Genomic DNA, 26,551 nt, shown 5'->3' with positions numbered 1-26,551 from the left:
TTGACATAGGAGGTACAACCTACATAAAAGACTAGGCTAGGTTTTGACTACATTTTCTGGTGATCTACTAGGTAGTTTGGGATTGTAACATTCTTCTCTCCCTAGATACCATGGAATATTGTCACTGTCGACATAAATGTTGTGTCTATGTGAATTGAGAGATGTCTACTGTGACAATAAGAGGTGTTAAGGGGTGACTATAGAGGTCCATTATGACATTATGAACTCCATTATTAAGTGGAATCTATGGCAAAAGGAGTGTGAAGGGAAGTTGAGGGTTGAAATAAGATTAAGGATAATTGTGGCATGGAAACTACATCACAACTATTAAAGCTCAAGGAATCAGAGAAAAGATTCAATGCCTTAATGTAGGTCACTCATTAAATGGAATTAGATTCTCTTATATTAAGAATCACTACTCACCTTAATCTCCCATAAAAGGTACTTTTGTCCCCTCCCCCCTAGTCCTTGGCACCTATAGGGGATTCACCATTCAATGAAATTTTTCCTGGTAATATTGTGCACATGGATGTATAAGGCAACCTTGCTTTGGTTGTGGAGGAACAATGGAGGCAACTATCCTTATGAACCAAGTAGACATAAATATGCAAATAACAAATGAAGCATCAGAGATTTAGGTTGACTTGAACACTAAAGCCCCATCGAATAAAGACTCTACTATATTTTCTTTTATATGTATGCAATATTTGTCATGAAATTTGAAATTTTACTATTACCTCACATTGCCAATGCCGGTTGAATATACTAGAGTAGGTACTACAAAACAATTTTGAACATTGTTATGTTTCTTTTGTTCACAAACTATAGTCAATATTTAAAACTTTTGTATTGCATTATTATTAAATTTAACTGCCATATTTTTTAATATAAACTTATTATTATTTTTGACTATAAGAATCGACAACTGGCCAATGTTATACTTGCATGACAAAAAATAGTTGATTCCAATCACTACCACTATAACCTCTAGGTGCCTATGTATGACAAAAAGTCGATTCCAAGCACTACCACTATAACCTCCACGTGCAATGTAAGTTAGGAGGATTTGAAACTCACCATGCTTACCAATTAAACTACATACAAACTTAAACTTATAACTATTAAAAATATATGTTTTATTTAGTTTAAAAATATATATATTTTATTATATATATTCAAATTTTATTATATAAAGTTAAAATTAAAAAAATATACATTTTGCCTTTATACAAAAACTCGTATTAAACTTACAACACCTCTTTAAAAATACAAAATTAGCTATTTCATAAGCTATCTTGACTAATAATATCTCTAAAGAGGCACGATTTTTAAGCATATCCATTTCATGGAGGCCGTGATCTCATCATTCATGGTGTCACAAAGTTGTAACATGCAAAAGAATGAAAACGTGTTAGAAGGTAAATATATTCTTAATCTTCCCATTTAACAGTTATACATGTCCCTATTATGTCCAGGTTTCAAGGGTTTGCTTTTTCCATCTTACCCCAAGCACTGCTTTTACATTCTGTCATCCACGTCAGGCCGTTAAATAGTATGCAAGTGTTCCTTAAACATAAAACGGGGTATATGACTCCAATTTGTGTGATCTCATGCGATTTCCCACACAGGAAAATTTATTGGATGAGCTAAGCTCGAACTTTCGAATCGACTTTTGGCCAATGCAATTGGGTATCAGAGAGATTCAGAGATTCTGACTAAATTTTTTGATAATTTGTCATAATCGCACTTGCAGGCAGGGCTATGGCAGAATTTCCTGCAATGCCCTGAATGAAGCTACACACCTTATGGATAGATTGATGGCGTTGGTTCCACGATTTTTTTGGCATATCTTTCCACGATTCCACTAAAAACAGACGTGATTCAGGTGCGATTTTTCAGAGAAGGCATTATTTTTTTCTTCCATTCAGTCTCAATTTTTTTGAAGAATTATTCATTCCTTTAAGAGGTTTTTTTTTTTCGTTTACCAGGTCGTACAGTACTGTTACGGGACTGAAAGCACAATTGTATTCGTGCTAAAACTGTATTTTCGTACAGAAACTGGCAACACCTCCCAGTTTGGTAACCACGGTTTGAATGCGATTTACTGGGAAATATAGCTTATCATAACGAGTTTGAAAGCTAGTTTGCATGGTAGCTTTTGATGAAAGATGAGGGTAAAGAAGCAGAAGCAAAACCGGAGAACTGTGAGGTTTTACAAAGCCTGTTTTGCATTCAGGGAGCCCTACAAAGCATTATGCGATGGCACATTCATTCACCATATGCTGGAATCTCGTCTCGGTACAGTCAATGAGGCTCTCTCTGGCCTTTTGGGTGGACATGTCAAGGTTTTTGTTACAAGGTAAACATTACCCTTATATGCTGTCCCCATCAATTTTCTCCACAGAAAATGGTGTTGAGTTCGCTGATTTCGTGGCGTTTTAATCAAATATACCCTGTAAAAATTAGTGGGGGTTGTTATTTTATCAATCCAGAAGTACTCATGATATAAGGCTTGAAAATACCATTTCTAGAAGGGTTGCTATGTTTGTCCTAGTGGGCTGTGGGGCTTGGGGAATCGAATAGGTGACCATGGCCTCTGTGATGTGAAAATTTTTGCTACATTGAACTACTTTTTCACCCGCATTATATACATCAGGGTTTAATATTGCATGTGGATGTTTCCAGAATTGTCTCGAAAGATTTCTGTTATCGATATTTTATTTATTATAGTAAAACATTTACAGCAACTGTATAATCGTGGGTTCTCGTTTCAGATGTGTCATTGAGGAGCTGAAAAAGCTCGGAGAGTCATTTTCAGGAACCGTGTTGGCAACTCGTAGACTCACCACAGCAAGGTTTGTTATTTTCTTAATGCATTTACTGCAATTTCATTTGTTTTTTTCTGTTTTGTTCTGGCGTCATTCTTCAGCTTTTCATAGCAGGAATCAGGTAGGGTCAAGTGTCAACAGATTCGAAAGGGTTAAACTTATTTTTGGCAACCAGGACTTTCCCTGGTTTCAACCACACTGCCAGGCACGGGAGGATCCCCCTAGATTGGAAGCTGGGTGGGTGTTTTAACAAGCCATCATCCAGAACATAAAACGGTACCCCATTGCTTTTAGAGGATTTTGTAATTTTGCTGACCCTGAGGAAAACATACTGATTCAGTCTTGTAAGAAGTGTTTGGTTTAGTTAATTTTCTTCAGTTGTGTAGACAATTGGAACTGCCCACAAAAATGATCCCACTCTTTGTTCGTAAAATCTTTAAGTCTACCACTTATCTAAACTTCTAAACTTCATAGTGCTGATGATCCAGATTTAAACAGGAACGCAACAAATTACAGCTATAACCATAAATACAGAGATGCAGCCAAAATAACACTTCATTTCATTAATAGGAAAATACTGAACTATGCTCACAAACAGAATGGAAATAAGACTAGCTCAGGCGATGGTAGCTTATCTCTGAGAAAAGATGTGGTGGCTACATGCCTCTAAACTATGTTACAATGAGGTTCAAAGCCCTGTTTATTATTTAGAAACAATGGAAAACCCTAAACATCCAAAAACTTAATCTTAGGAGATGAAGCACCAACACTGTGGTCCCTGTTTGGGTTAATTGGTACATCAACTTCCTGGGGTTGTAACTTTGGCATACAATTTCCGTTTGGCTATCATAATACCTTGTTTTGAAGATCTCGAAGAGAAGACCAAAAACAAACAGGTAACTTGATTGGAACGTTTATGGTCTCTCCGTTTTCCCTAAAAATGTCGTTTAAGGCCTCAAAACGACTCCGGAAGTTCAAGACCTGAAAAATTGCCAAAAATAGTAAATTGTGCTACAATTAAGGAAACTGAAAAATTGAAAGAGACAGTGTTGGGGTCCAAGTGGAATAGGCGGGTGGCCACCAATATCCACTTGGATCATTCCTCCCCCCTTAGGAAGCAATGGTCCCCATTGCATTGAGTGCCTCCATGAAATGGGGAAACTTCCACTGAACTTGGTTCCTGGTGAGCCACTTGCCTTGGTGAAGGAGTTGGCTAGCTTTGACAACCCGATATAGTTGGATCTTCTGCTGGCGAGTGCTTTTGATTTATGTGTCCATGATTCGATCAGTGGTGGTCTGTTCCATGCAGTGTGGGTTTAGCTCTGTTGGTGTGTGCTCTTTTGCAACGTTGGATGTGTCCAACAATGGTGGAAAGTATGGCCGAAGGCAGTCTACATTGAACACTCGGTGCAAGCCAAGGAATGGAGGAATGCTATGCTCCAAAGCATTGTTTCCCACAACCTTGGTAATGGTGTAAGGACCATATCAGAGTGGTTTGAGTTTCGATGGGCTCTTGTAAGGCGTTCTTTCTGCAAATGTAACCAAACTTTGTCGCCCACCTGAAACTTGTGTGGCACCTGATGTTGATCATGTCGCTACTTGTACTTGGCATTTTCCACAATGGAGTGACGATATATCGGCCCATTGGGTAGAGGTGCTTTGGGAGTCAAATCGAATGAATGCTTGACTTGACAGTGCAATGGTACCCCTATGGGTGAGGAGAAGATGTCCCTGTATTTTTTCATGATTGTATCCATCTGCTTTTGTTGCATGGAGGAACCCTTCTTAGGGCCATGGATGTGGCTACGATCTTCCCCTTACTTTGAGAGTGAACTAGAAAGAAAATAAATTTCCTAGTATGGGAGATGATCTTACTGCATTTCTTGGCAGAGATCAAAGAGGTGGCGGTAGGTGGGGCTACCTCTAGTATCCTGTATAACGTATCACCCAAAGAAATAATCACAGAGCGAGGTCTAGACTCATATACAACATGTCGCTTCCACAAGTATGGTTGTCCTAATAATACATCACAAATGTCGAGAGGAGCAACATCACACAATACCTCATCTGTGAAGGGCTTGATGCTGTAGGGAAGGCGGCACTGTTGGCTGACTTAGAGATCTCGTCCTTGGTGAAGCCACTTGATGCTGTACGATTGCGGGTGTGGTATGATCAGTAGGCCCAGCCACTTCACGACCTCTGCTGAAATGAGGTTCTTTTGGCTGCCACTGTCGACAATGAATTGCAGCGGCGAACCCTTCACCCACATTTGTGAGTGGAAAAGATGTTCCCCCTCCTCTGGATCGTCGGGCTCATTCTTCTGGATCTTGGCGGTGGCAACAGTGGCGCTGGGCTCTGCATCAATAATCTACTTCCCTTTGTCATTCCTCTTGTTGGGTTCTGACTCAAGGTCAGAACATGCATATGATTCTAAAGCCTTCAACTCGGCCACCAACAATTGCTTGGTCCGACACTCACTTGTGTTGTGAGTGGGGCTCTTATGGAACTCACACCACTTTCCTGTGTCATTCTTTGACTTCGTGGTGGTGTTCTTTTCTTGCAGCTTCGATGGGTTGTCTTTGGTCACCCCACCTTGGCTTTGTTCTTTGTTCTTCGGATTCGTAGATCCAAAGTCTCACTTGTTTTGTTTAAACTTCTGCTCGATCTTGACAGCGTATTGGTATGCCGTGCCAAGCGAGGAGATGTCCAAGAACTTCATCTCGTCCTGGATGTACCTGTGTAGGCAACCGCGGTATTTGAGTACCAAATGCCGCTCTGAATCTTGATACCCAACTTTGTGCGAAGGGTATGAAAAATATTGGTAAACTTTGGCACATCTTGCTCCCTTCCCTGTTGCAGCATGGTCCACCTTATGTATTTATCTTCATAGCTTCCGACAGGGTAGTACTGCTCCTTGATGGCATCCCGGAATGAATTCCAAGTGGGTGTGGCTAAAATAGTGAATCCGTACTTTCATCCTTTTGCTCTCAGTAGGTTTCCCACCAGTCCTTGACGTGGGGGGCAGCTTTGAGAAGTGCAAAAATGATATTTTCCCGACTGGAAAAATCATGACAAAAAAATATTCTTCTAGTAGATTTAACCATTTATCTACGGCATCCGCATCTAACTGACCCTCAAATATGGGAATGTCAAAATTAACTTGTACCTTGAAGGGTGTGGCGCTTCCAGAGTAGCTACTGGAAGTAGATGCGTCACCCCTTGGTAGTCGCTGAAGGATCTGGGCAAAGTTGTCCATCATCGCGTTCTTTTGTCGCTCGAGGGTTTCTTCGAGCAAGATTTTGATAGGATTTCCTGCCCCCCTCATCTTTCTTTTGAGCTGCCATGGGAGCTCGTCGGGATTTGCGAGGCTGATGTTGCACAGGTTCAACCAGATCAAGCCCTAACTCATATCTCGACCTCGTTGGGGACATGCAAAGAAAAACAGAGAAAGAGCAAACCGCTCTAATACCACTGATCCAGATTTAAATAGGAATGCAACAAATTACAGATATAACCATAAATACAGAGATGCAACCAAAATAACACTTCATTTCATTAATAGGAAAACACTGAAGTATGCTTACAAACAGAATGGAAATAATAATAGCTCGGGCGATGGTGGCTTATCTCTGAGAAGAGATGTGGTGGCTTATCTCTGAGAAGAGATGTGGCTAACACTTCATTTCATTAATAGGAAAACACTGAAGTATGCTTACAAACAGAATGGAAATAATAATAGCTCGGGCGATGGTGGCTTATCTCTGAGAAGAGATGTGGTGGCTACATGCCTCTGAACTGTGTCACAATGAGACTCAAAGGCCTATTTATTATTGAGAAACAATGGAAAACCCTAAACATCCAAAAACCTAACCCTAGGAGATGAAACGCCAAAACTGTGGGCCTCGTTTGGGTAAATTGGTACATCAACTTTCCGGGGTCGTAACTTTGGCATATGATCTCTGTTTGGCTATCATAATAATTCGTTTTGAAGATCTCGAAGAGAAGGCCGAATTCAAATTGATGCCGGTTGGGGACGTTTTCAGTCTCTCTGTTTTTCCTAAAAACATCGTTTAGGGCCTCAAAACGGCTCCGGAAGTTCAGGACTCAAAAAACTGCAAAAAATAATAAATTGTACTACAATTAAGGAGACCGAAAAACTAAAAGAGATAGTGTTGGGGGTCCAAGTGGAATAGGAGGGTGGCCACCAATATCCACCTAGATCAGCTGATAAAGTTTGTATGCAAGCGTTGCCTTTTTGTTGAATTTGGTGTGATCTTCAAAGATATAATTTTTGCCTAGTTTAACATTCCTCCCAGATAAGACCGGCACCCTTATGTTCTGAACCAGTTCCAAGGATAGAACAAGCTTCTTCCTTCACTGATTCACTCACTAATTTTAGCAGTGATATTATTGGCAGCACCTTTCCTTTGATAAATGGCCGTCATTTCTTAGCAAAATCAGCATCCCTCTACTCAAAAACAGTAGCAGGCATACCTTAAAAATCAGTTGCTTTCCCAAGGAAAGCAACAACAGATTAGTGTCAAAGCAACACCCTGCTTTTCCATTAGAGGTGATTCAAAAGAGAGTGCCATTTCTCTTGGTTTTGTTCTAGAGTTGGAAATTGCTGATGTGATCATGTGTCTCCGTTGTTTACACTATCTGAAGTCAGTGATCTGCCGATGCAGCTGCCCAGAGTGCTCTTTCCCTTTGGTTTTGTTCCAAAGTTTGCAAATGCTGATGTGATCATGCGTCTCCATATTTTTGCACTATCTGGAGTCAGTGATCTGCCAATGCAGCTGCCCCAACTCATCTTCATCTAGCTTTTAAGCACTTGGCTGTCTTCATGCTTAGTAACCTGCTAACTTTTCTTTCGAATCTTCTGCTGCTTGTATACCAATGGCAGAGATCTCCTCTGAACTATTGCAGGGTCCTCTTGATGCTTTGCTTGTGGTCTAAACACAATAACTATGTGTCCAAGATTGAGTTACCAAGCATAACTCGTAGATTTCCCCATCTTTGATGTACTGGAGGCATCCACTAACATCTTCAACATACTGGTGTTTTGACTTCTGCAATTTGAAGACTTCTTGTTAAGTAATAATTATTAATACATTCGGTAATGGATGAATAAGGTGATTTTCTTCTTTACTCTGCTGCTCTGACACCTACTTCAGAAGGTTGCCTCCGGTATCCAGATGAAGATAACCTGTTGATCAAAGACATAACACCGTGCGCATCATGTTCTTGCATGGCTATGGTATGCAAAGCTGTCATAAGATCTTTCCATATAAGGAGGTAATTTGTGAATCCACTCATTTGGCTCCAATCATTCTTGCAGCCCTCCAATGCTAGTGAAATTTTACTCGAAAATCTTAAGACTGTTATGCCTTAAGATGTAGCTAGATCTCAACTCAATTGGAGCTTTTGTTCTTCAAGTTGTAACTCGAGTTCAGCACAACCAAACCTTTGAAGAGCTTTCTTTTGGTGATGCACCATCAAATAATAATGTGGATTATTCTCAATGACAAGCCGTGCAGGTATATAAATTCTTCATTGCTTTTATCACCATAGCTTATTAGTATCTCTTCGTCGGCATGGAATGCATTGTTTGGACTAGCTATGAGATACATTGAAAAAGGAACTCCAGTTATTAATCCGTTATTGTCATCAACTTCATGCTTTGCCTTTTTCATTATGGTTATAAAAGTCTATACCTGGGACATGCCCCTCAATCCGAATAGTTGATGATTGCATGGATGCCATTTCTGCATAGTCTCTAGTACTAGGAAAAAAAACTAAATGCTTTTTGATGGATGCATGTTATTTTTCTCTGCATCTGAATTAGAACCATATAGTTTCTCTGGAACATATGGTTGTGGGCTGACATGAATAAATTCCAGTGAACTAAGGGAAACAAATTCATATTTATCATCAAGAAGCCTCCTTAAAATAATGTCCCCTGAAATTGCTTGCTGAAAACCAAAAGCTTGTTACCTGGTTCTTTAGTGGCTGTGCCTTATTCTTTCTCTCTGCACATTCCACACAGTTTATTTTCTGAGTATCATTTGTATGTTCAGAACTTTGTCGTGGTGACAATGCATGAGTAGATTCTTGTAATATATAAGAAGTGGACTCCTCATTTTCAAACAAGCCTTTTACAATTTCTGTTACACAAATTTTCTGCACATGTAGCCTGAACCAGATTAATATGGATCTTGTTTACATTCCATAGAAGATTTTATTTGTTCAGTATGTATTCAATTTTCAGTTTTGCTTTTGCATTGAAACCTGCACTTTTGGCAATGTGAAAACTATCCACAGGTTGTATCTGTCCACTATAAAAATTTAAAAAAGCCTCCTGAAACTGTATCTAAATGAAGCTTGCTGCTAAAACTACTTGAAACAACCTGGTGTGCAAGTCATTATGTTTTCATGTATAAAAGCAGCTGAGCTTTCCTGATTAATAATGATTGAGAAGTTGAAACTCTTGACACATGGAACTTCTTCATTGAAATAGTTGCCCATGTGCTCAGGATTCAATCTTTCTGGTATTAGCATTAAAAGAGTTCTCAGGTCCTTCCATTCTCACCTTTGCTGTAAAGTGTCCTGCCATATTGCTATCTGGGGATCACTTCTATTGTCAAGGAAACATATTTCACAAACTCTGATTTGATAAAACTTACATGCCCAAGAGTGGTAGCTAGCATAGCCCAAGAGTCTTCAAAAGCCAATTACTTTTGGGCGGTGTTTTCATATCTCAAAGCATCCACTCAATTTGCTTTAAGTTTTAACTGGCTTGAATCAGCAGTATAAAACTAACTTTTGCATGTGTCGGAATCAGTTTTGACAAGTTGGAAGCAGTTATACGAAAGCAAGAGGGAAAAACATAATGTAATAGGAAAAGTTAACAGGGGAGCACACAAAAAGACCTCTGTCTACGCAATAATGTCACACTGCTCTTTGCATTTGCTATTACCTCCAAGGCAGTATGCATGACCAGTGAAGATAATATTGGTGATATATCGCCGAATATCGGAAATATTGCGATATTTTCGGCGAGCCGAAATATCGCCGAGAAAATATTGCGATATTTTTGGCTCCCGAAAATATCGCGATATTTCCGAGATATCGGCGATATCTCGGCAAAATATCGTGAGACGATATAAAATATCGCCGGGCGTGTTTTGCCGCGGCTAGAAAAAGGAAAAATCGTTTTTTTTTTCTTCATTTTTGTTTCTGAGTGTTGGAGAAGGAAGGGGAAGAGTTTTGTGGTGGTTGTCAAGGAGGGTTTGAGGATCAAACAACGATTATCACCACCAACTAAGATTTTTTTGTGGATCAAAGATTGAAGAATAGTGAGACAAACTTCATTTCTTCCATTAACAGGTATGTTCTTAAAAACCCCTATGTTAATGATTTTTTTCATAGATTTAGGGTTATGCTTGCTTGCCTCTTTGCCTACCAACATTTTGTTTCTTTGTTTTTTTTCCATTTGCTATGATTTTCATGCCCATGAGCCAATGCAAGGGTTTTCTCCATATTTGGACAGCAAGCTTCATTTTTTTTTTCAACTTTCTTATGCAACCTTTTATTGCCATTTTTCATTCACATTGCAAAATGCAAATAATGTAGTAATTTTTTTTAAATGAGGTGGTTATTACTTATTATTTTTTGTGTTGCGGGGTTTAATGCCAATTTTTTGTTTTTTTTTGTGCCCTAGGTTTGAATTAGTTCACTACAAATGTCAAATATGCTAAAAGCCTTGGACCCATTTTGGGAGTACGGGGAGGCTGTTGGTGGGGCAAATTAGGCACATATATCATGCAAATTGTGTGGGACCAAGATGTTAGGAGGGGTTACACGATTGAAATACCATCTGGCTAGACTCTCTGCACATGATGCAGATGTAATGCCTTGTATGGTTTCTAGTGCAGAGGTTATACAAAAAGCTCTTGAAGCAATTGCTGAACAAGACAGAAAGAAAGCTGCTAGGGAGAGGCCAATGGTCTCAGATAGATAGCTGCTAGTTTTATTTGTTTTGCAACTTTTGCTACATATAAGTTTATAACTCATGATGATGAAATACTTTTAAAGTTTTATATATGTGATGTTATTTTGTTTGAGTCCTTGATTGGACAATTATCAGGGATCAACAGGATATGTGATGTTATTTTGTTTGAGTCCTTGATTGGACAATTATCAGGGATCAACAGGATTTGGTATCGCCTTTGAAGTTTGATGTATCATTTGGCATCATATATATCAGTGCCTTGCTCATATTTATGTGCCAATGTGTTTAGTTCATGTTGTTATTGCTTTATATGTTTAGAAATCTGAAAAAATGAATATATTATGCATTTTTTATGCTTGCCGATATTTTCGCCGATATTGCCAATAAGATATTTTCTGGACCCTCGCCGATATTTTGTCGATACCGATATTTTCAACACTGTGCATGACACTGTTTTAATGGTTAAGAACTGAAGATGGTGTTAAGTTTTGTTGGACACCTAATCCTAAAGGGTTAGTGTGGAAGTCGAATGGACAAAAGGAGTCCAAGAGACCTTGGGATCTGAAACCCAAGAGTCACATATTTGTACTATAAATGTATATCTATTGTTAATAAAAAATACTCTCACTGATTTATCTTTCACACTCTTGTTCTGTCCATGTGTGTTTAACATGGTATCAGAGCCACTTATTTTTCTGTGGCCTGTTATGTGCATGTCAGTCCTGGCCCTCTGCCATATTCTTTTCCAGCGCTCCTGACATGCTGCCGCTGCCTTATAACGCCTCTGTCCTGACACTGCGCCCTCTGCCCTGTTGAATGTGCGTTTTGGAAATCTGAATATGCGTTTTGGAAATCTGAATGTGCGTTTCGGTTACACCTTGACTGCGCCCTCTGCACTCCCTGGGCTGTGCATATTCCTTTCCTGCGTGCTGTCTGCACTGTCCATGAGCGTTTCATGATTACGCTGCTCTGTCCTGCGCTGTCTCTGCCATTCTGAATCTGCCCAGCATCATCTGCTCTTTACATTTTATCAGATTGATCTTCAAACAAAGCTTGAAGCTCCAAAGGCGGTTATTGTTGGATATGCGGCCCTTCCACTGACTACTCATGTCCACTAAGAGAAAATCTAGAGCAGTGGCCTCATTTGAATGAGTTGGTGCAATGCTACAAGGCGAACTGGTGGTGTTGAGAGTGGGATGCGTGGAAGAAAGAGAGTCTAGAATTACTGTGCGAAGAAACGAGAACGGGGAGGCAAGTTCCATCGGCAGACTGGACATATATTTCTGATCTGAAGCCATTGGATTAGACACTTGTCGTGGTGGACGTGCCCGCATCTCAGCCTGATAATCTCGTCTCCACCTTGAAATCCATCTGCGCAAGGGGTTTTCTGAAAAGATGCCAGGGCTCCAGCGGGGCAATCTCAGTTATACTCGCTGAGTTTCGGCAATCATAGGAATTCGTTTTTATTAGTACTGCATGATTTATCTTATCTATCTTTCTTTGTTCGTTGAATTCTTGGTAATACGTTGAATTAAAGACTGTGAAGGTCGTGGCTTCTATGGTTGTTGGGTGCAGTCATTGTACCCCCATAACTTTGTACGCAGGTTCCAGAGGGAAATCATTAAACAAAAACCAGCGCTGGACTGATATCTTATGAGTGAGCCCATTCTGGAGAGCTTCCTAACCAACCGGGCCCTTTCTATTTCGACATAAATCTTCCCAGCTGAGACATTATTCAGCGTTTTGATCAGTTTGCGTTCATACAACTCAAACGACGAAGATAGGAATACGGAGATCCATGGCGCTAGAAGGAGGGCAGATTACGAATATATACCCGAGATATGTTTAATACCCATCAAAATTCCATGAAACTATTTCGGTGTCTTCTGCAAAAAAAAGCGCGATATATTTTCCTCCTTTAATTGATTTCATTGGAATGCTTTCTGAGGCCCAATTTCATAGAAAAAGCCCCTTTCTGCACGCTCCTTCCACGATAGCCTTCGCACAGTCTTCTGTGAAGACAACGGAAGAAGGCCCAACTTGCACATCTCGAGTTTCTTGGTCGACTTCCACCTCTCCTCGTTTGGTGACAAACTTGCCTATCGTCATTTCTGACTTGATCCATCCTGGTGTTGCAATAGTAATGCTCACGGAAGAACCCACCTCTGCTCTCAGACTATCATAGAAATTAATCAGTGCAGCTTTTCCCGCATTGTAGATGCTCATCCGAGGCATCGGCAACCATCCCGCAGCAGAGGCAGTCACCACTATTCTACCAGAGGATCGCTTCAAATGGGGAAGCGCATAGTATGTCGGGTAAACGTTCCCCCAAAACGTGACATCCATAACATGTGGAAAAGCAGAAGTGTTCGCTTCTTCAAACAGGAAACTACCCGCTATTGCAGCGTTGTGAGTTTATAATAATTCAAGGCATCAATATTTTCTGAACCATCCAACTATTATAACAATTATCAGACTATTATGTTTTTCGAATGAGTATAGTCACTATTTGCTGTGTGTAACTTCTTTCGCAATAAGGGAAGAATATTGCTGGTCACTTCAACTCCGTTTTTCTGGTTCGACTGTCGGAAGGTGCCTGGGCGCAAGGAAGAAAGATCTTCGAAACCATCGTTTTGCATGCACTCTTAAAGGTGTAATTGATTGACAAACACCGCAGAAATTGCAGAAGTATCCATCCAAAGCGAAAGCATTCATTTTATTGAAATACTGATCAGGGAGTTGCTTATGTTGTGGATATTGTTTATTTTTACACAGCCAGTGGAGAGTGTTGTGGGAATTTCTGAAGGAAGTCCTTGGGAAGGTTCTGGTGCCCTTTTGCCTGTGTAATCAGATTGAAGAAGTTGTTTCCTCTGATCATCTTCTTTATTTCAAGCGCTGCATAAGAGTTTGGTGGGTTGTATGAAGGCAGTAATTGTTCTGGCAATTAAAAGTAGCCTTTTGTGGAGGAAAGTTTAGTCATTTGTATTGTCATAACATGTTGCATTCTATATGCTGGTCATGAGCTCGATGCTGATCATGAGTGAACTGCTGATATTGAAGTTTTGATAACCATCATTTCTGAAGGAGTACTTGAAGGTTCCAAGCAAGTTTGCAATTGCTGTTGCCCCAGTTGTTGTATTTAAAACTCATTATAGTGCATTGATTCCTTGATTCCACTGCTGCATAAAGATTTTGGTGAGCTGATTGTAATCCTTTATATTGCACACTGATCATTCGCTGACATTTATAAAGGATATTGCTGTGTACTGTGAGTAGATATTACTTTTCTGCATTGAGTAGTAGTTGTGATCAGTTTTTTAAGGTGTAAATCAGACATTGAAAGAAAAATGGCCAGAACCAGTGAAGTATTACAGTTCCTTAAAACTTTGATATTATCTACTGTTGATGACACATTACAAATCAGCAAAGGATCTCTCTCAGAAATTCAGACATGTTTACAAAATGCACAAGAAAAGATCGATTTTTTGCAGCTTGAATCACAGCTACAGCAAGAAGAGCTACATCAAAATAGACACCATTCTGAACCTGTTTTTGTTCAGAACATTGAGACAACCACCCATCAGCAGCATGTTAATAATGTTACAGATAAAGCAGCAGTTGTACATGCAGATGCAGAAACTCAATCTGCACTTCCCAAGCCCATCATCAGACCTTGGGAACAGCTTGTCCACAACAAGCACAGAACTGGTCTTGGATATGACAAGGACTTGTCCTTTCATATTCCAGACTATGCCAAGCCCATTCAGTTTCAGAGTGCTGGATTTATTCATGACAGTTCACCTGCTCCTTATGACAGTCCAGCTCCAGCTGTTCCAGATTCTGCCCCTCTTCCTCAGCAACAACAACAACAACAACAACAGATCGTGAAATGCCAACACTGTGACCGAGTTGGCCATCTGAAAGATCACTGTTTTGATCTTCATCCATGTAAGCACTGTCATAAAACCAGCCATTCTTCAAACAGATGCTTCAAAAACAAACGTCCTGCAAGAACAAAGATTCATCTTGGATGGATCGCTTCTTGGCAATGGGCATCAACAGCCAAGAAGATATTCCAAACACATGTCAGAACTTGTTCCAGAGTATTGAACAGTCTTGCAGTTGAGTTTTCTCCATCTTCTCACCTTGTACCTGACAGGGGGGGAAATGATGGTCATCTACAAGCTTCAAAGTCACATCAAGCGAGCCTGAGCCACAACCTGCCACACCAGTTTCAGAGTTGCAGCCAGAGACAAAGATGCCCTTGAACAGATTGAGAACACTTCCTCTAGCAGAAGACACCAGCTTCTTGCCAGTTTTGGAAGAGTTCTAGGAATTGCATTAAGCATTCCAGAGTTGTTGGTTATCCTTAAACCATCACAGATTGAGAACACTTCCTCTAGCAGAAAACTTCAGTTTCTTGCCAGTTTTGGAAGAGTTCTGGGAACTGCACTAAGTGTTCCAGTGTTGGTGGTCATCCTTAAACCACCGCCCTTTTTACCAACATTTCATAGAGCACATTCAGCCTAGTGCTGCCATGCATTTTTTGCACATTTTGTATTACAGCTCTCTTCTTGGACTCATACATAACCCTTCGGATTAAGGAGGGGAATGTTGGACACCTAATCCTAAAGGGTTAGTGTGGAAGTCGAATGGACAAAAGGAGTCCAAGAGACCTTGGGATCTGAAACCCAAGAGTCACATATTTGTACTATAAATGTATATCTATTGTTAATAAAAAATACTCTCACTGATTTATCTTTCACACTCTTGTTCTGTCCATGTGTGTTTAACAAGTTTGGAGCTTAGTTGGAACTCCAATTGCTTAGAAAGATGTTTTTAATGCTAACAGTGAAGTAGGCAGCAATTTGTCTCAACCAATTGCAGATAAGATTTTTTAGTTTTGGCAGAGTTATATATTGTGTAAAAAACGACGTCACATGGTGGTATCACCACTCATGATAAGAATTCTTATTTACTTCATATTTTGAAATAGTGTGTTTTTATGATACAGGTGCAATCATGAGTCACTTAAAAGTGCTGCAGAGTGCCTTGAGGCTATGGTTGGTGCAGATAACCCAGAGCACTTCTTCGTTGCAACTCAGGATGGTGGTCTCCGCAAAAAGTTCCGGCAGGTCCAAACTTCTTTTTCTGAGTTTGACTTATAAATTTGTTCTTGTATGTAGAAAACCAGTGTTTTTTAAAGTAACGTTTGTACAAATTTTAGGTTGTGCTGTAGCCCTCCCTGGTTTCAGTTTGCTTTGCTTTAGAAGTTTAATGCTCAACCCATAGTTCATTGCTTATATAATTTAAATGCAAATTGAAATAGAAACACTACAGGACTAACTCTACTTTTCTTTCACATTTCAGCTAATATGAAAGTTGAAACATTTAACAAGCACACATATAAATTGAAGACACTTATTTTTGGTCAAACACTGACCCTGGAAAACTCACAAGGGGAAAACCAGTCTTAAGGAGGATTTTATTTTGCTAATCTCAGAGAAATGTTACAGCATTAATTACAAATACAGGGTACTTATCTCTCCCTGTTGCTTCTAGAAGCTTGACCACAAATCTGGAAATATGTGCATAGGTTCTAGGAGCATTGAAGTTTGTGCCAGTCTGCTCGTCTCTGCTCAGAATGTCAGACTCCCAGATCTTGAATCTCGTGCCACATACAGTATTAATGCCCACAAAAATTCGTGCTACTGACTTTCAGATTTCAGCCTTGAATTTAATGTAGACAGACCAGGAACCTCTCCTGGAAAAGCGTGCCACAGACCTGACAGTAATTGGCCTGAAATTTGCGCTGCTCCTAAAGTTTTGGGCCTGGTAACTTGTGCTGAAACTCAGCTTCTCTCCTTGGTCTGCGTGCTTAATCCCCTGCCTGATAACTTGGCCTTTTCTGCTTGGTATGCACAGTGCCAGCCTTGAACTCAGTGCTGGAATCACTCCTACGTGCTGCTCTTCAAGCCTGGAAACTCAGGTTTGATGGTCTTGCTGTAGGTTATCTTCTCCTGCAAAATAGCTCTCACAGCCTCAACTCTTCTCCTCCTCCTTGCTCCTCTTCTCCAACAAATGCTCATGAAGAATAAGGAGCCTCTTTGCCTTTTTCTTCCTTTTTAGTCCATTAGGTTGAGAGAGCCCTAACCCTTAGATCAAGGGCTGAGATTAGATCTCAGCTCTTCTTGATCAAGGGTGGAGATCTAATTTCTCATTCACCACCTTTTTACGTCTCCCCGCTCATTAATGAGCTTCCTAGTCTCTTTAATGCTGTTTTTGTACCTTGTGCCTTTTTTCACATAAAGTGACTTTAATAATATAAAGTACATAGTACTAAAGTACCTCATAAAGTGACTTTAAGTCACATGACTTTAATAACTCATTAAGTCACTTACTAAAAAGGTGTTTTCATGTGTTTTCCTGGTCAAAAGGCAAAAGCACTAGGAAACACATCCTTGGTACATTTTTTCAACAACATTCAATTTATATTTGGCCAAAAAGTGGCTGCTACTCTGCCCGTACAACCATGATACAAATCCAAATTGTTTCGGAGATTGACAGGCAAGGGAAGGGAGACAAAGGTCTCCATAAACCATATGAAAATAAAAAAATATTTGTGTTCCTGCTAAAAAACTTGAAGGTACGCTGCTGTAAAAAGTAAAAACTGACCTGACAAAAATACAATCTTGCAATATATATACTAGTATATAAAAAAATATGAAACTAAGAATTTTATTCAGTTTCCTATTTCTCCATGGAGACCAACTGGCTGCTTGCTTCATTCTCCCCATGAGAGTCTTCATTTTCTCCATGGCGTGGTGACCTCCCTGCAAACAGGTCTTCTGGTGCATTCCCACCAAGCTAGCTATCTTGGCAAGGAGGTCACAAATGACAGTGAGGCTTGCATCCAGCCTCGTGTGTTTCATTCTTCGTGAAGCAATGTCACTATGAGACTTATGTTCTATTAAAGGGCACAGGAAGGCCATACTGCATGGCCGTACAAGAGAGCCAGTGCACAGGAGGTTGTTCGAGTTTCCTTAGGGGGAGCTGATCAAAGGTTTTCTGTTGTGAAAGGGAAGTGCTCCCTTTCTGTAAATTTTCTGAAGATAACATTTTGTGGAGATATTAGAAAACACACACAGTTTGCAGGTTTTGCCCTGAGGTGCAGTTTTCTGGGTATTTCTAGTGTCTTATGTCTTGAATGTGTGTTTGTCTTCAACTTTATTTATTTCCGCTGTGCATGACATAGTTAGAAAACTCAGTGTATTTGTGATTTAAGTTCGAAAGAATAGTTTGAATTTTTATTTCTGGTTACAAACTTGGAAAATTACAAATTAGTTGCTGGGTTTTAAGGAAAGTTAACATTATGTACTAGGATAAATTTGTATTAGTGATAACAAAGACCACTGCCTTTATTTTGGGAATTCTCACAAGGGAATCAATGGAAGAATGATGGGCAATACATAATATTTATCCTAAAAAATAATACAAATTTGGAATTTATGAAATATAATTGACTATAGGGAGAACACTTGTGCCAACTATATTTTTTTGGGGGGCATATGGCGTCGACTAAGCACTCCTTTGAGAGATTGTAAGTAGGTCTAGGGTGATATCTAGGGTTGTCCACTACAAAGAGGGACTTGTTCAGAAAAATATGAACAGAGTGCACCACCACCACTAGAGAAATACAACTACGCTTGTAATCATTCATAAACAACATCCATTAAGATTAAGTGAGACCACTTACTAAAAAAATTGTTTCATCCAAAAAACCCTATTTAAGAGCGTCCAAATATTGTAAAAGCATCCACTTGACATCATTGTCAAGAAGTTTCTCTAATCATCCATCCATTGCAAATATAGAAGTGAAGTATACAAGTAATGTTTTCCATAAGTTCTAGCAATGAATATAAATTAGAAGTGCTTCTCTTATTTATATGAGAGACCTAGTACCCTTCTCATTAAAATAACCATATTTGCCTAGCTTTAAACCCTATGAAAATTAAAAAATGCTTTTATCTCTTTACAAGCCCTAGAGATAAGGATATAATACATAAAATATCCATGATACAAGAGTGGATGAGTCAAAATATCTGCAACGATGCTCTCAAAATGAAGTAAAAGTGCTGGCATGCTACAATGTCATCTATAAATGCATGTTCAAAGTCACAAGTGTGGCATGTGCGATCTCCAAAGAGTGGATATCTCACTCAAAAGTCATGTGTAGGTGTTCCAAAGTGAAATGATCCCTCCAAAGGGTGCAATGTTTTATTTGAAAGATGTTAAATCATGTCCAAAAGGTGTAACACCCCATCAAAAGGGTGCCATGCCCTCTCTACAAGTGTGTTATGTCCTCAAGAATCCCAATGTCCTCCAAAAGAAGTAGAATGATCTCTCAAAGAGGTGGAACGACCCCCATCAAGTATGTGTATGGCCTCCTCATTGTTCTTTTGAGGACCGAGACTCAATCCAAGTCATAGCTATGCAAAGTGCATTGTCCAAAGAGCGGCTTAAGTGATCCAATGTAGTCATCAATTTGGATGCATGTGCACAAGTTGTTAATTTTTGAGTTGACATGTTCTTTTCTTAGGTCAGTAACTTCATTAATCCATTAGCCCATTATTAATTCCATTAATCCATTAGCAATCCCATTAACCATTATCATATTACAGTAACTAATGAAAAAACATTAAACATAAATGCAGAAGACAAGGCAAGGCAAGGGGACACCATGACTTAGGCTTAAAGCTAGGGAAAAACCCCACAAAGGGGGAAAACCCATAGATCTTTTCATCTTGATAATATTAAATGTTCAGAGAGAGAGAAATCCATAAATACAATGATACATTAGTCAAAGTCAATAGATTGACTTGCCATAGATGATCCCAATCCACTGTTCGAAAGTCAAAGTCACATTTGCAAAAGTCAACAACAGTCAGTGTAGTAGTCAATAGCAGTCAAAGCTGCCCTAACCAGTCAACTGTCAACGGTTTACAACCCAATCAAATCAACCCAATCTATTAGGTCAAAAGTGAGAGAAATTCGCTCTCTCTAGGCAGCCAAAATGCAGTCAACACAGCCTTCAAAAGTCTGGTCAAAACTCGGTCAACAGTTTGACTTTGAAGTGTGTGTTCATTTTACCAATGTATATGTAACAAGTTTAGAATATAACAACAGGCAAAATGTACTTGGTCAATCTTTAGATCAGTTCAACAAAACGCCTAAGGAATGTCAAGCACAAGCCTTTAAATCATAAGCCAAACTTCTAGATCTTCCTTAGCCTCAAGGCATAATAGAACTGTCACTAATCCTTTTACAAATTTGTCCAAGTGATCTCTGTTAAGGTGTTGGTTTGTGTCGCTGTGTTTCCCTAAGAGGACGGAGAGGATTAATGCCAAAAACCACTAGTCTTGCAAGCCGAGATTCCTCAGCGAGTATGCACAAAAACATATAGGACATGTTGATTTGTGGTAGTATCGGATGTGCTCTAGCCATGAAAATTGGTGGAGAGGCTAAGGCGCATAAGATCTCCAAGACCCAGAATCGTTTAGGGAAATTCCACCCGGTTGGAGAGATATTAAAATAATTAATATTTTTAATGCGGTTCCTAAGTCTAAACTTAGGAAAATTAAAATATTAATGGGTATTAATATAAAACTGGGTGAGAATGTTCTAAATGACATGGATCAAGTCAAACCTAATCTTGGCTGTTGATTAGGGACTTAATCTCGGCCGTTGAAGACTCAACAGGAAAAGTATAAGAGGAGGCTTGAGGGTCAGTTGGAGATACACCAAGTTGATCAGTCAGTTCGATTTTCTGGAGCGGGGCTTGCTGAGAAAATTCGAACTAGTGGTCTATTGCAGTGAGGGGCAGTGAGTACATAGCAGAGAGGTAGGGATAGTGCTAGAGGGTCAACGCAGAGACCAAAGAGGCTGATGCAGAGGTAGCTAGAGCTACGGAGAGGCAACAAAAGCTACACAGGGGCAGTTGGGGATTGTGCAGAGGCTGAGGGCCCTACGTGGGTGACGGAGAGGGTCAGAGAGCTGACACAGAAAGCTAGGAGGCTGACATAGAGGCTTCAGGAGCTGCGCTGAAGCTAGTAGGGTTGACGTAGGGCCAAGAGGAAGCGTCAGAAAGATTTTCGTGGGGCAGACTAGAGTTGAGAGGTTGAATATCTATCTCCGAGAAGAGGTATTATTGCTGTGTAACAATCTCTGTTGGGTGAGCCATTTCTGGCACCTAGTTGTACTCAAGAATTTGCATAATAATAAAACCCTCAGAACTATTGCACCGATTTCCCGCATTGGGTTTTTCTAGGGACGATTGTCCCTTGTGTGTTTGTTTCAATATTTCAGTTGCTGATCGATATATGAGTTAAGGCTGCATTTGTGTTTATTTCAGTATTTATATTTATAAATAACTTGTTAATGGAATGAAAAAGTAGGAGAAATCAAACCATATAATGCAGTAGGGATTTCTAACGTGTCAGACTTAGAAATTTCAACAGGCCGCAGAGACTTGCTCAGAACTGTTGGTTTTAAGAACTCAAGGCTGTAGGGAATTTGAGGTTTCAAAATACATTGATATAGATTTGTAAAACGAGTGCAAAACCCCAACAATTCAAATGCAAGGTGTGACATAGTATAAAAGCCGCAAAGGATAGGGATCACAAGATGCTTGTGCCCTAGCCAGATTGATCTGTAAAACATGAATGAAAAAGCCTAGCGAATCCCATTGAAACCCCTTCAAGAGCCTAACCCTACATGTTATTCCATAGGTTGAGATGCACAGAAAGAAATACTTCAATCTTTCAATCACTGTTCCATAGAGCCAAAGTAATCGAGCCTCTTTTGATATGTCACTGTTCAATAGAGCCGCAAACTTCTAAGGATATGTGCAAGTATATTCTTGTCTCTTGGAGATGGATGTAATTCATGTATATTTATAGGAGAAATTTGCTCTTTGTTGAAGCTGACTTAGGAGAGAATTTTGAATATTTCTTTTGATGTTTTGACCATAATAAATTAAATTTTCACCCCTTCCTTTTTTCTTATGAAATGTGCCATTAACTTGACCAATATAATGATGCCCCACCATCACTTTTTGGGAAGTTTGACCATACCTTTTTAATTTAGATTTCTCAACTAAATAAATTTCTTTGTAGTACCTCCTTTGGGGTTTTTAACCACTGAATGGGGTTATCAACTTTGTGTGAGCATTTCTCCTCAACCGCGAGGAGTCTCGTGATGTGCCACATACCGTTAGAATCAACACGATGAGGAACATTCATTGACAGTGGTTTAAGAAGCAAATTCACCAATATTTGTCCTCGAAATTTTCAAACGAGTGTGAGGCTTCTAGGGTTTCCAAAGCTTCTTCCTTTAGAGTGTCCAATGGATGCAATCTAGACAAATATTAAGAGTGTTCAATAATTACGTTGGCATCAATAACAACACCATTCAACAATAATCTAGTGAATTCCTTCTGGTAGCCAAGTCTTTTTGGCTTGTAGGAATCGATATGTCCAATTTTTCCCTATGATCATCCACCTTTTGTCAAAGTCCTTTACGACACTGGCCAAGTCCTTTTGGAAACCAAGTTCTCCTGGATTTGGTGAATGAGTTCCATCTCCCCTTGATCCTTCATGATCCATCCAAGTCCTTCTAGTTCTAAGAGATGGTATATCTATGGTATATCTAATCTAATAACGACATTAATCCTCCCTCTCAACAAGAGAGGTATTTTGAAGTACACCAAGCTTATCTTTGAAGTATACAAACTTCACTCTAGATAGAGGCTTAGTAAGAATATCTACAATTTGTTCATCAATGGATATATACTTGAGTTCCACTGCTCGTTGATGTACCAGGTCTTGAATAAAATGATATTTAATTTCAATATGTTTAGAGTCTAGACTTGTCATGAAAAATTGGATTTTCTGAAATCTTTACACAACTTTGGTTATCACAAAATATCACGGTGGGTTCAAGTTCTTGGTTAAATAATCCAACAAATAGCTTTCAAAGCCATACTACTTCCTGACTGGCTGCATTGGCTGTGATGTATTTAGCCTCTGCTATGCTAAGTGCAACTGAGGTTTGTTTTTTGCCAAACCAAGGTATCATAGCAGATCCCAAAGTGAAACAACACCTTGATGTACTCTTTTTGTCTTCTGCATCTCCAGCCCAATCTAAATCAAAGAATCCTTGTAGTTCTATTTTATTATTGGAGACACATCTTAATCCATATTCAATGTTGCTACGCAAATATCTCAAAATATGTTTTGCTACAATCCAATGTAATTGTCTTGGCTTGACCATATACTGAATCAAGGCGTTAACTACAAAACAAATGTCTGGCCTAGTGTTAACTAGGAACATCAAGGATCCAATTAGTTTCCTATACAAAGTGGGGTCCTCAAAATTTGCCAAAGAATCATTTAGCTTCTTTAGATTAGATACCATGGGTGTGACCATGGACTTACAGTCCATTGTGCCAAATTTCTTCAAAAGTTGAACAACATACTTTCCTTGTCCAAGAAAGATTTCATCAAATTGTTGCCATGCCTCCAATCCCAAGAAATAGTGCATTAGACCAAGATCCTTCATTTCAAATCTAGAGGCCAATTCCCTTTTACATTCAATGTGAGTTTTCTTTGTTTCGGTGAGGAACATATCATCAACATATAACACCAAGATCAAAGGATTTCCTTCAACAATCATAAAGTAAAGATCAGGATCAACATCACTTCTAGTGAAGCCTAAACTCATCAGATATCCATTAATTTTGGAATACTAAGTTCGGGGTGCTTGCCTTAAACCATACAAAGCCGTTTTCAATCTGCAAACATGGGATTCCTTCCCATGTATTTCAAAACCTTGGGTTGCTCAATGTATACTTCTTCTTCAATCATTCCATTTAGGAATGTAGTCTTTATGTCCATTTGATGTATTTTCCAACCCATAACCGAAGCAAGAGAAACAATAGTTCTAATAGAGTACATGGCAACTGGAGCAAATGTTTTGTCATAGTCAACTCCCTCCTTTTGTGAAAATCTTCTAGCCACGAATCTGCTTTGTATTTTTCAATGCTACCATCTGTTGCATGCTTGATCTTGAAAATCCATTTGGAAGTCACTACTAATTTCCCTTTTGGTCTAGGTACTATTTCCCATACATCATTATTCATAATAGACGGATATTCTTCCATCATGGCATCCTTCCATACCTGTTTACTTGCTGCTTCTTCATAATTTGATGGTTCCGAATCAATGAAATGTGACATGAAGGCCATATAGCTTGTGTTCCTGTGAGGTGGTGTGCTTTCTCTGAAGATTCCTCGAGGTGTTGAGAAATCCTTGGGGCAGTGATTAGTGTTGATTTCTCTTTTACTTGATAGTTGCTTGTGATTATGTGTTGGCTTCTTATTACTTGTATTATGTTCTGATCATCAAACAATTACCAAAACCATAAACTATGAAGATCACAAAAAGACAATGAACACAAGAAATATGCTCCATGGCAGGGCAAAACCCCTCCAAGGGGGAAACCCAAAAAATCTCTTCTTATGGAATAGATCAAAGTGAGAATTCCAAGACCCAACCACCAAGACAAAGCCCTTCCCAAGTACCAAGTCAAACCTCTTTTCAACCTTCTCTAACCAAGTCAAATTCAACAAAGTCAATGTTGGTCAACAGTCAACAAAACTGGTCAAACTGTAATTTTCGGACTTGCAAGTCTTCCTAAAATTGTCGGCCCCTTCAGCAGACCTATACCTTTGCACGTGTGGTAGAAACTAGGGCAAAATTCTCATGTGTGACATAAAATTCTCTCTTCTTAGACTCTTACTCTCTCTCCTTTGACAACTTCTCTTTCTCTTGACTTTTTCGCTCCTTTTCTTGCTCTTCTTGGTATAGAAACTAAAGTATGTGCTGATGCTCCAAATGAGGTCGAATTGCACTGTATTTATACCCTTCCAGGAGGTTGAATAGGTGCCCTCTTTGCGTCGACTTGGTCTTGTGGAGGACAATTTGACTATTTTTTACTCAAATAAAAGTTCTTTTACATCTTTTTCAAGTAGTCCAAGTAGGACTTTGACTCAAGTTCTTTGATTTGACTCATGACACTTTCTTTTGACTTGACAAACCCTAGAAGCATGGAGAACATGCTTGACCTAATAATAATTTGATTTTGAGCATGAAACCCATGCTTGAAAAATAATAATAAATAATTTTCTTTTTTTTGCTTTTTTCATAAAAAATATAATTACATAAGTACAATGACAATTATGAAGACCGAACGTAGTTACAATTTTCAACACTCCCTCTTAACTAGGGAGGTATTCATAATTACACAATAAGGTACAAGGAAACTCTCAAATTGAAATATTCTCATAAGAAGAGTCAGATTGATAAGCTATATTCATCATTATGACCGACATTGTAAACATAGCAAGGCCTTGACTAACAAGCTGTATCTCTTCATTAGATTAGAGCACAATGTTGGGGAGACAATGACTATAGACACCATCATCATTGTCTCTCAAGGCACATACCCCATTCAAATGTTCACCAGGTATGTCCTAAGTGTTGAGAAATGTAACTAGTATCGTTCTTCATAATTGTATTTGAGTCATGATATAATGTATTTGTCAAAAAGAAAGAAAAGAAAATTTATTATAAAAGAAAAATTATTTATAAGCATGGGTTTCATGCTTTGTTTATTTTGTTTCTAGGTCAAAGCACCCATTGAGTGCTTCTAGGGTTTATGTCAAGAGTCATAGTCCTTGTCATTATTATCTAGACCCTTCTTGGGCTTTGTATGTCAAGAAAGAAATTTATTTTTGAGTCAAAATTGTATTTTATGCCTCCTCCACCAAGTCGGCCTCATTAGGAGAATTCGACCTCCTAGAATGATTATAAAAGCAGTGCTACTCGACCTCATTTGGAGACCAATCAAGCAAGTTTGATATGCAATTACAAGAGGAAGAAAGATGTGCAAAATTCCAAGGAAAGAAGGAGAAACCCTAAACCAAAGGAGGAGGAACCCTACTTAGGATTTGAAGATTATTTTTCTCTCTTTTCTGCCACGTGCGAGTTTCTGGGTTGCTGTAGGAGGGCTGAAGTTGTAGATCTGCAGTAGGGCCAAAATTCTGAAGCAGGAGGGCTGAAGTTGTATATCTGCAGTAGGGCCAAAATTCCAAAGCAGGAGGGCCGAAGATCTGAATTGTTTCAGGATTGAAGCAGTTTGACTAGAGTTGACTTTTGAAGTTTGTCTAATCATATTGGGAGGCTGACTTAGTAGATTGGAGGTCTTTTGGTCTGGTCAAAGGTCTTGGTTATCTGATTTGGTTTGGTTTCAAAAGAAGAGAAGATAAAGTTTTTGGGTTTTCCCCTAGAAGAGGGGTTTTAACCCTGGCTGAGAGCCTATATCTTGTGTCTCTATTGTGTTGATCTTCATGTACTTATGTTTTTGGTAGCTGCTTGATGATAAGAAGATAAAATAAGATAATAAGAATTCAAAGATAATCACAAGTAACTATCAAGATAAGAAAATCTTTCTGCCTTTTGATTTTCTAACATGGTATCAGAGCTAAGGTGAAGAAGAAGGAAAAAGACAACTTGAAGGACAATAGCTCTCATTATCTTAAGGAAAGTCCATTTTGAAAAGTAATTGAAGGTTGCAAAGATATCTAGTTTTCATC

The 26,551-nt window shown here is 39.1% G+C and overlaps 1 protein-coding gene across 4 annotated transcripts in view; it reads left to right on the top strand.

Moving 5' to 3' along the window:
* Window positions 1-1,511: 1,511 nt before the first annotated feature.
* The window catches only part of LOC149244636 (uncharacterized), a 110,093-nt gene continuing 85,053 nt past the window's right edge, over window positions 1,512-26,551 (top strand). For 2 of the 4 annotated variants that reach the window (XM_089374941.1, XM_089374939.1), the window contains exons 1-4: window positions 1,512-1,885; window positions 1,989-2,359; window positions 2,775-2,855; window positions 15,854-15,974. In XM_089374941.1, the coding sequence (XP_089231067.1) occupies window positions 2,169-2,359; window positions 2,775-2,855; window positions 15,854-15,974 (393 nt within the window). In that variant the 5' untranslated portion in view covers window positions 1,512-1,885; window positions 1,989-2,168. The remainder of the gene's footprint in view (window positions 1,886-1,988; window positions 2,360-2,774; window positions 2,856-15,853; window positions 15,975-26,551) is intronic. The other 2 variants (XM_089374940.1, XR_016246756.1) reach the window with 2 other exon arrangements.

Source organism: Pinus tabuliformis, chromosome 8, assembly GCF_031772625.1.
Source record: "Pinus tabuliformis cultivar Carrire ecotype Pingquan chromosome 8, CPIR1, whole genome shotgun sequence".
In the NCBI taxonomy this organism is placed as follows: domain Eukaryota; kingdom Viridiplantae; phylum Streptophyta; class Pinopsida; order Pinales; family Pinaceae; genus Pinus; species Pinus tabuliformis.
This window is presented reverse-complemented; position numbering and strand designations above follow the sequence as displayed.